This window comes from Endocarpon pusillum (assembly GCF_000464535.1).
Source record: "Endocarpon pusillum Z07020 unplaced genomic scaffold C682903, whole genome shotgun sequence".
Classification (NCBI taxonomy): Eukaryota; Fungi; Ascomycota; class Eurotiomycetes; order Verrucariales; family Verrucariaceae; genus Endocarpon; species Endocarpon pusillum.
Genome location: NW_006913468.1, coordinates 182529 through 196683, shown reverse-complemented (window position 1 = coordinate 196683; position 14155 = coordinate 182529). Strand labels below are relative to the sequence as shown.

At 49.2% G+C, this 14155-nt stretch overlaps 3 protein-coding genes across 3 annotated transcripts; 2 read left to right on the top strand and 1 right to left on the bottom strand.

Annotated features, from left to right (window-relative positions):
* Positions 1 to 498: 498 nt before the first annotated feature.
* Positions 499 to 10065, bottom strand: EPUS_02647 (uncharacterized protein; the record flags this gene model as incomplete). The annotated part of the gene is made up of 1 exon (XM_007787570.1): positions 499 to 10065. One exon carries the CDS (start codon positions 10063 to 10065, stop codon positions 499 to 501), a length of 9567 nt encoding a protein of 3188 aa, XP_007785760.1.
* A 656-nt stretch (positions 10066 to 10721) lies between these two features.
* Positions 10722 to 11878, top strand: EPUS_02646 (uncharacterized protein; the record flags this gene model as incomplete). Its single annotated transcript, XM_007787569.1, has 3 exons — positions 10722 to 11078; positions 11139 to 11363; positions 11417 to 11878. 3 exons carry the CDS (start codon positions 10722 to 10724, stop codon positions 11876 to 11878), a joined length of 1044 nt encoding a protein of 347 aa, XP_007785759.1.
* Positions 11879 to 12255: 377 nt separating this feature from the next.
* EPUS_02645 (uncharacterized protein) lies at positions 12256 to 14130 on the top strand (the record flags this gene model as incomplete). Its single annotated transcript, XM_007787568.1, has 3 exons — positions 12256 to 12354; positions 12575 to 12711; positions 12765 to 14130. 3 exons carry the CDS (start codon positions 12256 to 12258, stop codon positions 14128 to 14130), a joined length of 1602 nt encoding a protein of 533 aa, XP_007785758.1.
* Between the last annotated feature and the right edge of the window lie 25 nt (positions 14131 to 14155).

The window sequence follows — 14155 nt, the reverse complement described above, 5'->3', positions numbered from 1 at the left end:
TAATTTGTGTTAAATTTCTTGAAATCTAAAAAAGGTACATATATTTATATGCAAATCTCACTTTAACTGATGTATCTTAAAAATAAGCTCCCTTCTGTATATGACCACGCGTGAGATCTTAGTTTGAAATAAATATAGTTAGTATCAGAACAACCGTATGATAAATTTCTACTTACTGATATAATAATAAAGAGTAGTTGACGCCTAGCAAAAATAGTTCTAGTTTGTTGAAAAGTACGCCTTTTGGTGTAAAATGAGGGTTAGATTCAAACTTTTGATGTGGTGCTGTACACGTAGCAAGTACCACAGTGACGGGTACAAAGCAGTGGCCATAGTATGAACATGCACGTACTGCTCACAAGTGACATAAACTGTAAAAGTTGTTGGATCTAGTATTCCGTCTCACATACAACATACAACATACAACGCTTAGCATACATGGATTGAAAACTCCAAGAACTCCGCAAACCGCACCGAGCATCTGTTCATCTTCTCTGGTCATCCTTTCGCATTGTATTTGTCGTTGAAAGCGTTGACTGCAATGGCAATCTGCTTGTACAGCCAGTTCCTGGAGTCCTCGTCCTGGACAGGCAAGAATGGACCAGCTACCCCGTTCTTCAAGACGATGCTCATGCCGGTCCGTTCCTTCGAGATGGTCTGAACATCGGTGAGCTTCACCTCCCACTCCACCCGCATCTTCTTTGCGCGGATTAGCATGATGCGCTCGTACGTCAACATGATGATCATGTCTTTTTGCGCACCAAGATCCATATGCGCAATGTAGTCCTCGTGGAAGTATTTACCATCTTCAACCGTCTTGAGCCAAAATTGACCAAGCGCCTCACGTTGTGAGAATGGCCGCACCACGCCATCCATCCCAATGAAGCGCGTAAGGCGAACACGATCAAGGCCTTCTGCATCAAACACCGTGGTCGTATTGCGCACACCTTCGGCAAGATTGGAAGCAAGATCAAAAGCACCAATGGCTGGCTTCGTGGCAAGTCCGAGGAAACCTTTCCCCACTCCTTTCACAAATCCGACAGCACCTTCTTTCTCGGCACCTTGGATTGGATGTCTAGCAAGGCCTCCGATGCCGCTGGCCATACTGGAAGCAAATGCACTGCCACCAGACGTGACACCGTACAATGCATGCTTTGGCCGGTTCCTTGACTTAGACATACGCCGTTGATCTTGGAATTCTTTGTCCAGACTAGCTGCTGCCAGACCCTTCGACATGCTCCCTGTGAATTTGGCCACGCTGTCAGAAAAGCCAAACACAGACTTCTTGACGAAGCTCGAAGCTCCCTTTGCGATCCCAATCCCAAGGTCTTGGGGCCGGTCTGTCATCACGAGACCTTGGTAGGGCTCGTAGAAAATATCTGCCACACCGGAGCTGACATTGTTGAAAAGGCCAACAGGGTTCCCGAGGAAATCAGCAGAGCCCAGAATGATATGGATCTGTCGGAGGAACTCTTGCGTGTAGTGACTCTGAATGTTCGCTATTAGCGCCGGAATCGAAATTCTGGCATTTTCAATCATTAACGCATTCAGTCGGACCGGGGCATCATTGACATTGCCAATGGACATGGTCATGACATTGACAAAGAACATGATCGGGTTGGATGTCTGGAACGTGTCTTCGGCATTGACTCTTTCCGTGCGTACAAAAGACAGGTCGAGCTGCATTGGCTGAAGATGAAGGAGTTCAAAATACACGTCCTGCCCCTGGTGTTCTTTCGTAGGCTCGGGTACGCCAAGGTCTTCGTCGCAGAGCTTGCCTTCGACCTCTTCTGACCAAGATGCTCCCGGCACCTTCGTGAAGTCAAGCAGAGCAAAGATAAAGTCCTCGTCCAACTCGATCGTGATCTGCTGCAGGAGCAATGATGCGTATTTGATGTACAGTACGCCATACGAATCATCCTTCACACGTGTAATCATAGTGTGGAAGATTGGGTGCGCTTCCATCTCCTTCCCTGTCTTGGGTACCACACTTGGATAGAGTAGGATTGGGAAGATGCCTCCATACAGCTGGTTATCGATCTGGATCCATTTTATGGTGGTGTTGAGTGTCTGGTATAGCCTTGACTCACCATACTTGACATCGATCTCTCGGTATGTCATGTAGAGTAATTCTTTCAGATGCTTCGTCACGAGTGATATGCCCAGACCTGCCAATCGGAGCTGAGCCTTGAATGTTAATTCAGAGTCTACTTGTTTGACTTCGAAACCTTGAGAGCTGCTTGATTGAGATGCAGTTGACTGGCCTGTTTTCTGACGATACATACTCCTGGACGGTCTATAGTTCGATAGCGCTAGGGTCTGAGTAGGCCCATTCGCAACAATATTCAGGTCAATGACCTTGACCGGGCCACCACGCTGCATAGGTGGTAGCTTCATTGGTATGAGGTTGCCGATCTCCGCCAATTTCACGTATCTCTCTTTACCAGCAGAGGTAAGAACGAGCTCCTTGTTTTTGGCAGCAGGATAGTCCCAGGCATATGGCATGATGCTTCTTGGTGGCAACTTGTATCGAATTGGTTTCCAACTACTTTGGCCGTCCTCCTCCTCGTCTTCTGACAGGTTTGGATTGCACTGAAAGAACATGAATTCAGTATCACTCTCGTTGCGGATCGAAAAGGGCCAGTGATTGGTTTCGATGCTGACATGTAGGAAAATTGTAGCATCTTCCATAATGATCTCAACTCTGATCAGCTTTTGACGTTGACCGTGCTTAGCTAGCTTCACATGTGTCATCCCAACGTTCGAGATGTTGAATGGTGCTGACCATTGATTATTGACGCCCGGAAAACAGAGACAGAGTTGCATCTCGGGTGTCCGCCGCATGAAGTGAAGGGGAATAAGGTCCCCTGGCTTGAGTTTCATCACACTCGATGACCCTGGCTCACGAACATCAATCTCTTCTGACATTCTGTTCTTCACCATGAATCGGGGCGTCAACGTCACGACTTTAGCCAGTGAGTATTTGCCTTCGCCTTCTGCCACGGACACACCGGCATGCAGTTCTGACTTTCCGTCCGCGGATGGAACCACAACTTCGAAGGTGCTTCCTATTGCATCAAAGCTTTGAGGCTTGCTCCACCCTGAGTCGCCAATCCTCAATATGGAGCGGTTCTTGCGATCATCGGTTGGATATGAGTACATGTAAGGAACTGCTTTGCGACCGCCACTTCCAGACTCGGTCCTGATCCCTTGGCCTGCTGCGGACTTTGCGGAGCCGAAGATGGCCTTGCTCTGAATGCTGATATCCAGGCCCGTTTTGTTGAGGATAACATAAGGACTATACACTGACACCTTGAAAGCGCCTCCACTGTTCCTGATGTTAAAGTAGTGCAGTTTCAATCTCAACTCCGCGCCTTGCCTATCTTTGACTGAGAGCGTGGACTCTCTTCTGAAATCCTCATGAGTATTGCTGTTTATGATGGCAAATTCGCTTTGTTTGAAGACAGTGTCTTGCATTTCGATGCTCAGCAACAGGAGGTGGGACAACTCCACAACATGCACAGGACTAACACCGCCTTTGCGGAGGAAATTCGTCCAGTCCTTCTTTGTGTTCTTGTCGTAAATCCGATATTTGAAGTCGTAAGGTAGCAGATTCTGGATCTCAATTGGAGCTGACACGGCGATTCTCATATAAGGATATATCTGAGTCGTGGGATCCTTCTTGTCATAAGCAGCATTCGTCTGGAAGTAGAATGGGGGTGATTGATTCCCACTCTCGCCTCTGCAGCTGATGGTCCTGGTTGGCCTTCTCAGCAAATCCTTCCAAAAGAGTCGCTCATTAGACCATTCATATCCAAAACCCTGATCTGGGCGTAAGACGAGAGAATGTACGAAAGCAGCGCCAACCGGGGCAGGTCGACCTTCGCCAGGCGGGATTTTCTCAATCTTCATCAGGGTACCCTGGTCTGGGTCAAAAACGCCAAGCTCAATCGGTATCTGTGTTCTATTTTCTACCAGCAAAGGGGATCTGAAAGTGATGTACTTCACGTTGTCGGTCCCCAACTTGACTTCCACAAGCAATCGGTGAAGAATTTTGTCTTGTCGCGGCTTGAGGTTGTACAGAGTTTCACCCTCACGAACAACAGCAATTCTGTTGATACTGTCGAAACCACTTCCTTCCAATTTGATGCCCACCATACCTGCATTACCTTCCGGTGATAGGCTCTCGCGCATGGAAGTAGCATCCTCAAAGCGCCAAGAATGCTCTTCCCCGTCAACAAGCTTCGCAGCAGCACCCTCGTCGCCCTTGTTGTCATCCGCCCAAACACGCAGGTCGAAGCCAGTGTAATTGCGTATGCGGTATGGCGCATCAGCGATCCGGGGCTTGGACAGCATGTCCTCGTCGCTTGAAAGGAATTGGAATGACTTGGACGCCAAGGCAATTGTGGCAGAGGTGATGGTAAGCTCCATGGTCTTGTGAGAGTACAGGTCGAGGGACAGAACCTCGGGTTGTTGATCTTTCGACATATGGAACCCGAGCTGCCACGGCTCAATCAGCGGCTCCCATGCAGATTTGGAGAAATTATACACATTGATAAATGTGTTAAGGTTCAGATCTGCAGTCATGGAAGCAGACCAATCTCTTACATCAACATGGAATTTTTTCACGCTCCAGTCAAGAAGGGGCAGCTCGTGTAAATCGCCAATCAATACCACTCTGATACCTTGAACTTCTGCAGTCATCTCTTCTCGCTTCATCACCACTGATTCTCGGTGCTGAGGTTTCTGATGCCCTGATTTTGATTTTGATTTCGCAACTGTTCCAGATTTCTTTGACTGCCTCGCAGTGGTGGAAGGAGCCGCATCACCAGATCGCCGCTTCGAAGATGAAGGTTCGGATGCCGACTTGACTTCCTTTAATTTCTTTGGCTCTTGATCTTGTATCTTCTTTTCGTCCGTAGGTGCCATCTCGGAGGCTTTGCTGACAATCTGCAAAGCTAGCAAGATGTCTCGTAGTGACAGCCGTAAGACCAATGGCTCTATGTCAACGTGGATCGATGTCAAAGATGAATTCTTTCCTTGACTCCTGCTGTCCATAGACATCTGGATGGTGAAATCGTCGAGAATTCGAAGCCTGCTAGTCTCGAACTTGTCCATTCGGCAGAGGAACATCCCTATCTTCGTTATCTGCAGGGTAGTAGCGTTCTGTTGTGATACCAGAACTTCTTTGGTTCCCAGCACGATCGCTTCGGTATTAGAGATAGCCGGATTAGCAATCAAGATAACTTGCGCGTCGACGACGTTTACTCGGAACGAGGTCGTCATGGCAGGAGCACCTGCAGAAGTAGTTTCATCCTCTTTTTTGGACTTACTAGCTTCATTGCTTTCTTCAGCAGGCTCATCTTCTTGGTCGTCTTCTTCAAGCTCAACATCGACAGGGGAGACGTCATCGGACGCTAGAGCAGCGTTCGCAAAGGCTTGTAGTGCGAAAACGTAATCGAGGGCGACGATGATGCGCGGACTATCAATCGTGAGCATTGCAATCATATGCTTTTGTTCTCCTCCCGATACCGAGAAACTGGCCATGAATTGCTGTTGCACATCATTGTTGATCAGCGACATGATCTTTCTGAATTTGTTTGTGTCTCGGCTGCGGCTATCCCGAGCCGTAAATGAATGTACAAGGAGCTCAGCTTCCAATGCACCGTCACTGACCATCCTCAGCTTAACGTTGGTATCGTTCAAGGAGAATTTCGATAGACTGGCTTCGTCAAGATCTCCGGTGGGCCCATCCTCGTTTGCAAGGATCAGCTCCAAACCAATGGTCTCAGCCTTGAACACCAGATTCAAAGTCGTCCAGGTTTCATCACTGGTGCCAATTTCTGGACCTTGATGAGAAGGCGACTTTGTCACTTCTGAATGGTCAGTGTCCTTGGTCAACAACTTTGCAGGTCTCGCCGTTTCTTCTGGAAGCTCTTCCGCGATTTGCTCGTCAGACTCTTCTTCGGTGGCAAAGGCGGCCGGAATGGTCTTGGTCAACTCCATCAGGAACTTGAACTGCGTTTGGGAAATACGAAGATTGACAGGAGACATTGAGCCTTGAATCTCAGTGTCAGGTCGTTCTAGCCCAGGTTGATGTTCCATGTTTCTGATCTTAAAGTTGAGGTCAACTTTCTCGATCATTTCCAATTCTTCTGATTGGCCATCCTCGAAATGGAATTCGGAGGTAAGTCGAATGTGACGGATGCCCGCTGATAGTTTGTTGATAGAAGGTCCATCTCTCTGGTTCGGCAACGTTACAAATTTGTTGCTAGCATAAATTTCGCCTAGATATGCTGTTAGGAGGTCTCTCGGGCGATCATCGACCATCACTCTTGGGAAAACCAAGATGGGTGTCTTGACCACAATGTCGAAATGCATTTTCGAAGCATTTTCTTGTAACTGAGAAGCTTGATTCGCTGCTGCTTGCCGAGCAGCATTAAAAATCGCTTGCATCTTGCCAAATTTCACTCCAAATTCCATGATCTTTCGGAAAGGCTCTTCGAGAAAATTCAACTTAATAGAGCCAGATCGTAGGTATATACCAGAGTCATAGCCCGGATAGCCTTTCAACTTCGAGTCGTAAGTTTGATATTTGAAATCTGCAAAATCATCGCCCTCTATGGTGATCAAACGGCGCAATGGTGAGCTTTCTGGAGCTCCTTGGTTGATGTCGTCAACAAGGGACAAACTTCCCAGTCTAGCTTTCACCTGCATGGTGCCATCTCGAAGGAAAACCCCAACATTACCTGAATTCAACGAAAGTGTGGCGAGCCTCACACCATCGTTGTTGAGAATGAGTGCAATGCTGTTTAGATTAGCCTTTATACGAATCTTATCGGTGCTTGGCTGCTTCTCGCTGGCTTCTTTGGTCTCTGGTCCTTCGATACCCTTAGTCTTCTTTGGCGTTCCTTGCTTCTGATCTTGAGTATCAGAGTCTGTGAATGTCAGGAGCACGAAGTCAAGCAATGTAAGCAAGGTCTTCCGTGTTACTACCAAGTTGATCGTCGAAATGGATACGTCGAGATTTGTGGCAATGCTCTCGTAAGTTGAGTCGAACTCGGGAGAGTCTGGATTAACCTTTACAAACCTAACATTGAACAGATCCTTGTCTGTTTCCGCCTTGAAGCCTTTTGAGGATATGATCTGCTTGAATTCCGGCGTCGGATCTGCTTCGATGTGATCGTCAACAGTTAACGAACTCAGGAGAACTTCCGCAACCATATCAAACGGGCGGAGGTAGAAATCAAATGCAAAATGTTCAGCCACTAGCTCGACCAGCAACTGGTCCGGATTGTTTCCTTCTGGGTCAGAGCGGTACAGAGACCCTTGCAGTTTGTCGACAGTGAAATTGAACTCGAAGTTGCGCTGGTGGAGGTTTACAGGCTTGTCCGATTTCTCGCTCTTCCTACTCTCCGCATCCTCATTATCAGAATCATGATCTCGGTCGAGTACAGGCACTTCCTTTTGCGTGGTCAGAGGAAATGCCTGAGACTGTGCCCTACTTTGCCTCGTCTGAGACGCAGGCCGCGCTATTTTATCATCGCCCTCTGAATCCATATCTTCATCGAATTGTGGTATGGCGACATCAATCAGCTTCATCAAGTTCTTGTATTTCTTGTCGGATATGGAAGCATGAAGCACCGGTAGGTGGCCCGAAACGCGAGTTTTGGTGATGTCTGCCGCTTTTGGCACAATGGATGTCTCCAACGTAAAATCCATGTTGATACGATCGATGACGTGCATACTACCGGTTTGGTGTTCTGAATAGAGCTCCGTCTTCGTGGCCTCAATCCCTGGCCCAATAAGAACTTGGGTCGAGTGCAAAGCAAGCAAAAATTTGTCATACATCAGTCCCTCCAATTGACGATAGTCTTCCTCGCTGTACTGCTTCTTCTGCTTGGCTTGCACCTCCTTGATTGTGTCTTTATCAACGAGTTTACTGTTCAATGCAACGTGGCCAACATCAAAGATGAGACAGAGTGAACTATGTGCGGTGATACTTTCGGGTATAATGATTAGAGGCGCCTGGATATCGAGGTTCGCGTTAACTGTCTTGTGTTCTTCTAATGCAAATTCTAAGCCAGCCCGCGTCTGCTGTCGAATGTCCTCTACCCTTGCACCAGCAGTCTCAAGGAGAGCGCCAATGGACTCCATATGTCTTTCTGGCGGCTTGAAGAAACGGGCAGTCTCCACAAGGAACCTAGGGTTATAGATAACCTCAATGCTCTTCAAGGTTAACGTCACAGCTGTGTCTGCACTTTCGTCAAGTGGGTTGTTCTCGAAAATGAGATGGAACAGGCTGTCCTGCGTCTGTTTTTCTGATTCATCACTCGAGCCATCCAAGTTCTGTAAGTCGGCGGAAGCGTGACCGTCTTCGTCCTTAGGCTGTGGTAGAGCGTCCTTTACCTTGACGATCTGGGGAAACAAACTGTGTTCAGTTGTGCCATCATAGACTCTGAGACCTCCCAGGGCAACGTCAGCAAAGAAGGAGTCTGGCCTTTGCAATGCTTTCAGGCGGAACTTGTCGAAAACGAGCTTCAGTATATCGTTCGCCGCGCCGTGAGGATCTCGCTTTAGTGTGAAACTGCCAGTCTTCAAACTCGACTCGATTTGTAGCTTGACTGACTCCCGTGGTAGCTCAACACTTTCTGCAATTGCTTTCTTCTCGTCCCAATCGATAGCATCATACAGTTCCTTGCGCTGTGCGTCGGTCATGCCGGCCTCATCTTCTTTGGTTTCCTCCTGGGGCTTAGAACCCCAGACCCAGGATGTCCATGTCTGCTTTGGAGCTGGCTTCTTGACGCCAACATTCTCCTTCTTTAGCTGGTTACGTGCTAGAGACCTCCAGAAGCGGAGGTCTTCGTAAGTTAGATGGTATTCCAGATCATTGAACTCTTCTGTCTCCTCAGCAGTGAGAGGCTGCTCCTTCTTTTTCTTCTTGAATAAGTCGATATATCGTAGGCGATTGTCACGACGTTCTTTGAAAAAGTCCCAGGTCCAGCGTCGATTGCGATCATGAATCTTGCTGAGAACAGCATTTCCCGCAAATCTTAGCCACGCTTTTGGATCTTCTTTAGGAGTCTTTTCAGGCTGATCCTTCTTGTACTCTTGGTGACGAAGGAAGTAGTGGAAGAGATCAACAAGCATAAGTGCGTCACGGTACTGCTCCTCATCAAGAATGAAGCCAAGCTCTTGAAACAGCAGCCGCGCTTTGGTCTTTGGTTTTTCAATTTTCCCTGACTTGTCCATTTCAATGCCGGCACGACCGCTCACTGGCTTTAACATGTACTGGTATTCATCGTCACCTTCAAGTGCACCCCTAAACCGGCTCAAGAGTTCTGCCGGGTCCGCCCCTTGCGCCTCGGCCCCTACTTGACTGCCTCTACCAGTTCCAAATAGTTTAGTGTCTGTGTTCCAGTAGAATGCCAATGCTTTCAAAACAGCTAATTTGTGGGTTGTTCCAGACGTGGATTGAATGAACATTGGCGTCCAATTGGCGTCTGTGCTGACAGCGCTCATTTCTTGAAGCGTGACACCCAAGGCAAACGGATGTCCTGGAGCTGCGATAGAATCTTCGTATCGCAGATGAACATTCTTAATAGTGATCTGCAAGTTATCAACGATGGCAGTCACCAGACTCTGCGTGAAATTTTGATTCTTCTGTTGTTCTTCAGTACTCATGCCTTCCGTGCTGCGCTCCTTCAGAAGCTCCGCGCTTTCAAGCTTCTCAATCTTCACTGCTTGGGCCCGCTTCTCCTCCTCTTCAGCATCATAGTCGGATTCCTCTTTCGGCGCGGCAAGCAGAAAGACATCCTCGATCTTGACGCTGACAGGCTTGCCTCGAAGATTGGACCACGGTATAGATAAAGTCAATTGACCTAGATGACCCTCAACCACGTTGACGGGTAAATGCAGCTGATCAAGTGCCTCCCGTCGGAGCTCGAGATCTCTAAGCGCGAGTTCTCCAGCCCAGATGCCGACCTTCAACTGTTTCGCATCGAAATTTTTGATATACATGCCCAGGAAACGATTAAGAAGATTAGCTACCAGACCTGCCAGCATGCTGGCGGTTGTTGGCCGTTACCCGGGCCAGGGATTCGAAAAGTTGTCAGTCAGAACAGTGACTAAACGATCTCTTCACAAAGCATCGATATCGACGGCTTTCACCCAACCATCTGATCCTTAGTAGATGTCAATCTGAACAAGAAATAGATTGAAGTGCGGTGTTCGTAGATCAAAAATGCTGTGGTAGTGGAGAAAACCTGGAAGGCAGCAATGTGTACTAGCAGTGGAGGCGACACAGTGAACACAGGCGCTGCAGTAGGTGACTAAGCGTTGTTCGATTTGTGAACCGCAAAGATTTGTTCATATCCCGGTGTTTCATGGGATGGGCATGATGCAGGACTCTCACATCGTAACATCTTGCGAAGATTGAGTTCAAAGCGGTTTTACTACGTAGTTCATCTAGTGACGTAGTTAGTTGGGGGAAGCTCTGACCTGAGATCACGTGAACAGCTCGAAGTGCACCACGCTAGATGCTGAACCTCAATCGGGATTTACTGCCAAAGCTACCACACCAAATCAAATCATCTTCCTTCCACTCTTCACTCCACCACAGTGACGCTTATCAGAGACGCTTCAGCTTGCCTTTACAGGTAGGGTGAAGCTCATTCGGAGCTAGAGGCTGTCCGCTATCCACCCTGTCTGTAGCAGACATAATGTTCCGACCAACAGCTCTCCGCTCCCTCCCACGATCCCTACCCAGCTACAATGTTTCTGTAGCGCGACCTGCCTGGCGCAGTGTCACGTTCAAGGCTCAGTTGCCCTCGCAAATTCCAAGGGTAAACACATCGAAACCCTTAGCGCTTGCGGTCCAAAGGCCTATCATGACGTCTCTCATTCGTTATCAAAGCACAATAAATAAAGCCGCCGAAGAGGAATACTCAAAGGGGAAACTTGAAGCAAATCCAGACATCGTGTCCTCAGGGTCGTCGGTCCGACATGTCACCTATGAAGTTGGTGCTGAAGACTCAGAAGCCGATGTCGACATGATGGCCGGAATTAAAGCCGACTTCGTAAGTAGCCCTTACAGCCTGCAGCTGGTTAGACATCATGCTGATATCTTTGTCTCTCAGAAAACTATTATAGACACATTCTCACTCAAGGATGTTCCGAGAGAAGCTCTCTACGTTGGCATGGCTGGTGTCCTGCCATACCTTGCTACATCCCTCTCAACCGTGTACTTGGCGTTTGACATTCAGCATGCAGCAAACACTGGTTCAGGCTGGCTTCTGTCTGGAGGCACTGCGGAGACGCTCCTTCATATCATAGAACCTATCCAGCTGGGCTACGGTGCCTCGGTAATTGAAGCAAGAACCCATCATCCAGGGTAAGTTTTGCTGACCGTGTCCAGATCATTTCATTTCTAGGGGCTATCCACTGGGGCCTGGAATGGGCTGGGTTCGGTGGACATCAAGGCTATCCACGATATGCCATTGGTGTTCTGGCTACAGCTGTCGCTTGGCCTACGCTTCTACTCTCCGCTGAGCTGGGTCTGATTACTCAATTTCTCGCCTTCACATTCTTGTATTACGTGGATGCACGTGCCGCAACCCGCGGGTGGGCGCCATCGTGGTACTCGGTGTACCGATTCGTGCTCACCTTTGTGGTCGGAGCCAGTATAGTCTTCTCCCTGATTGGCAGAGGTCAAGTAGCCGATCTTGTCACCAAGCCGCCGGGACCAGCTGACCGAATGAGAGCTCTGCGCGAGAGTCAAATGGAGCAATTGGAGAGAGAGGAGGATGAAAGGCGGTCAAGGATTGTAGAGGAGGATGAAGCAGAGGAGGAGGAGGAGGAGGAGGATGAAGAAGAATGAATCTGACAGGGTATTTTCGTTCGGGTGCTACACGAAAGCAGAGTTAGAGGATGTGAAGTGGCTCCAGCCAAAGCCGCGTGAGGTTGGGTTAATGAGGCTGTATTATCACACAGAACAAATGGCTTGTACAGATCATCCTTGTTCATCATGTGCCTGCGACGTCAACGTGCCCCTTCGTCGGTTTGGAATGAACTCACTCTGGACCGTAGCGAGGGACAAGGTCGCCTCTCATGATCCATCTCTCCTAATGGTTCATCTAGCCCTACTCGGGTAGAAGAGAAGGCAAGCACCTAGCTTGCAGAGGTTGCAATTGGAGGGTACTCGTCCGGAGTATATACCCTGTCTGCTTCTCCACCACCACCAGCACCACTACCACCATGCCTCGGCGACAGCTCTTTGTGTCACGGATCTTCATGTGGCAGTCACCAGCTACAACATCCCATCCTGCTGCTACAGATCAGATACTGCTAACCACAGTTATCCAGAAACCCTCGATTTTTGGCTCTGCTTTCTATCCGTGCAAACACCGTTTCAGCGTCGCAATTACCTGTTCTTCCTTAATTGAATGGTCCATTGTCCAAAATAGCTCTACCCCGCATTCGTCAGAAGGTTCCAGGCTTCGACCCCCCTCAAGATGGTGCCTTATCTTCTGACCGGAAGCTGTGGAGCAAATCGAGTCACTGACCATTCCACTAGGCTGGGGAAAGCCCAAAAGTCTTTGTTGGGTCAATAGACAATGGGACGACAAGCTCTCGGTTCCTCATTTTCGACAGGGCGGGCACGCCCATCGCATCTCACCAGATCGAGTTTGAACAGATATACCCAAACCCGGGGTAGCATGTTATCTTGATCCTTGCATGAAGAAATGGCTAATCGCGTCGCTTAGATGGCACGAGCACAATCCCGACGAGCTCGTCTCGAGCGTTGAAGAGTGCATAGAAAAGGCGTGCAAAGAATTTGGATCGCAGGGGCACTCATTATCCGACATTAAGGTGGTAGGCATAACGAATCAAAGAGAGACGACTGTTGTTTGGGACTCGGAGACGGGCGAGCACCTTCACAATGCAATCGTCTGGACAGATACTCGTACCGCATCTATCGTGCGTGAGCTAAAAGCACGCACAGGCGCAGGTGACCTCACAGAGCTTTGTGGCCTGCCTCTTTCGACATATCCTTCATCGACGAAACTGCTTTGGCTGCTGCGCAACGATGACAAAGTAAAGAAAGCATATGAACAAGGCCGCCTTGCTTTTGGAACGGTCGATGCATGGCTGGTGTACAAGCTGAATGGCGGACCAGCAAAGAATGTCTTTGTTTCAGATCCAACCAATGCGAGCAGAACGATGTGGATGAACATCCACAAACTCGAGTACGACGAGAAGCTCATCTCCTTCTTCGAACTCGACACCAAGAAACTCCACCTCCCCAAAATCGTACCCTCTTCAGACCCAAATGCATACGGCCAGCTTGCAGACGGGCCGCTCAAAGGCGTGAAAATTGGAGGAGTGCTAGGCGACCAATCCGCCGCACTGGTGGGCCAATGCGGTTTCTCCCCAGGCCGCGCAAAGAACACCTATGGTACGGGCTGCTTCCTGCTATACAACGTCGGCGAAAAGCCCGTCATCTCCAAACACGGCCTCCTCGCAACCGTAGCCTACGACTTCCGTGGCCAGAACATTCCTCCCGTCTACGCGCTCGAGGGCTCCATAGCCGTCGCAGGTTCCTCGATCAAATTCCTCATGAATAATCTTGGCTTCTTCGGCGACAGCGCCAAGGTGAACGAGGTAGCCTCCTCAGTCGAAGATAACGGAGGCTGTGTATTCGTCACGGCGTTCAGTGGCCTGTTCGCTCCATACTGGATCGACGATGCAAAGGGCACAATCTTCGGCATCACGGCCCACACACAAAAGGGCCATATCGCACGCGCTACGCTCGAGGCGACGTGCTTCCAGACCAAGGCGATCCTCGAGGCGATGGAGAAGGACAGTGGCCACAAACTCGAACAGCTGGCTGTCGATGGCGGCATGAGCAACTCGGATCTCTGCATGCAGACCCAGGCCGATCTGATCCAGATCCCGGTCGACCGCCCGAGCAGTGAGCAAATCTCCACCCCCCCACCTTCCCCTCCCTTCTCTTATCTCTGTGGAGGAAGAACTTGTCTAACTAACCCGCCCCTTCGGTTTCGCCGTCGGCATCTGGAGGAGTTTCGACGAGCTAAAGGAGATCAATCGCGATGGGAGGATGTATTTTAAGCCCCAGATCTCGGGGAAGCAGGCG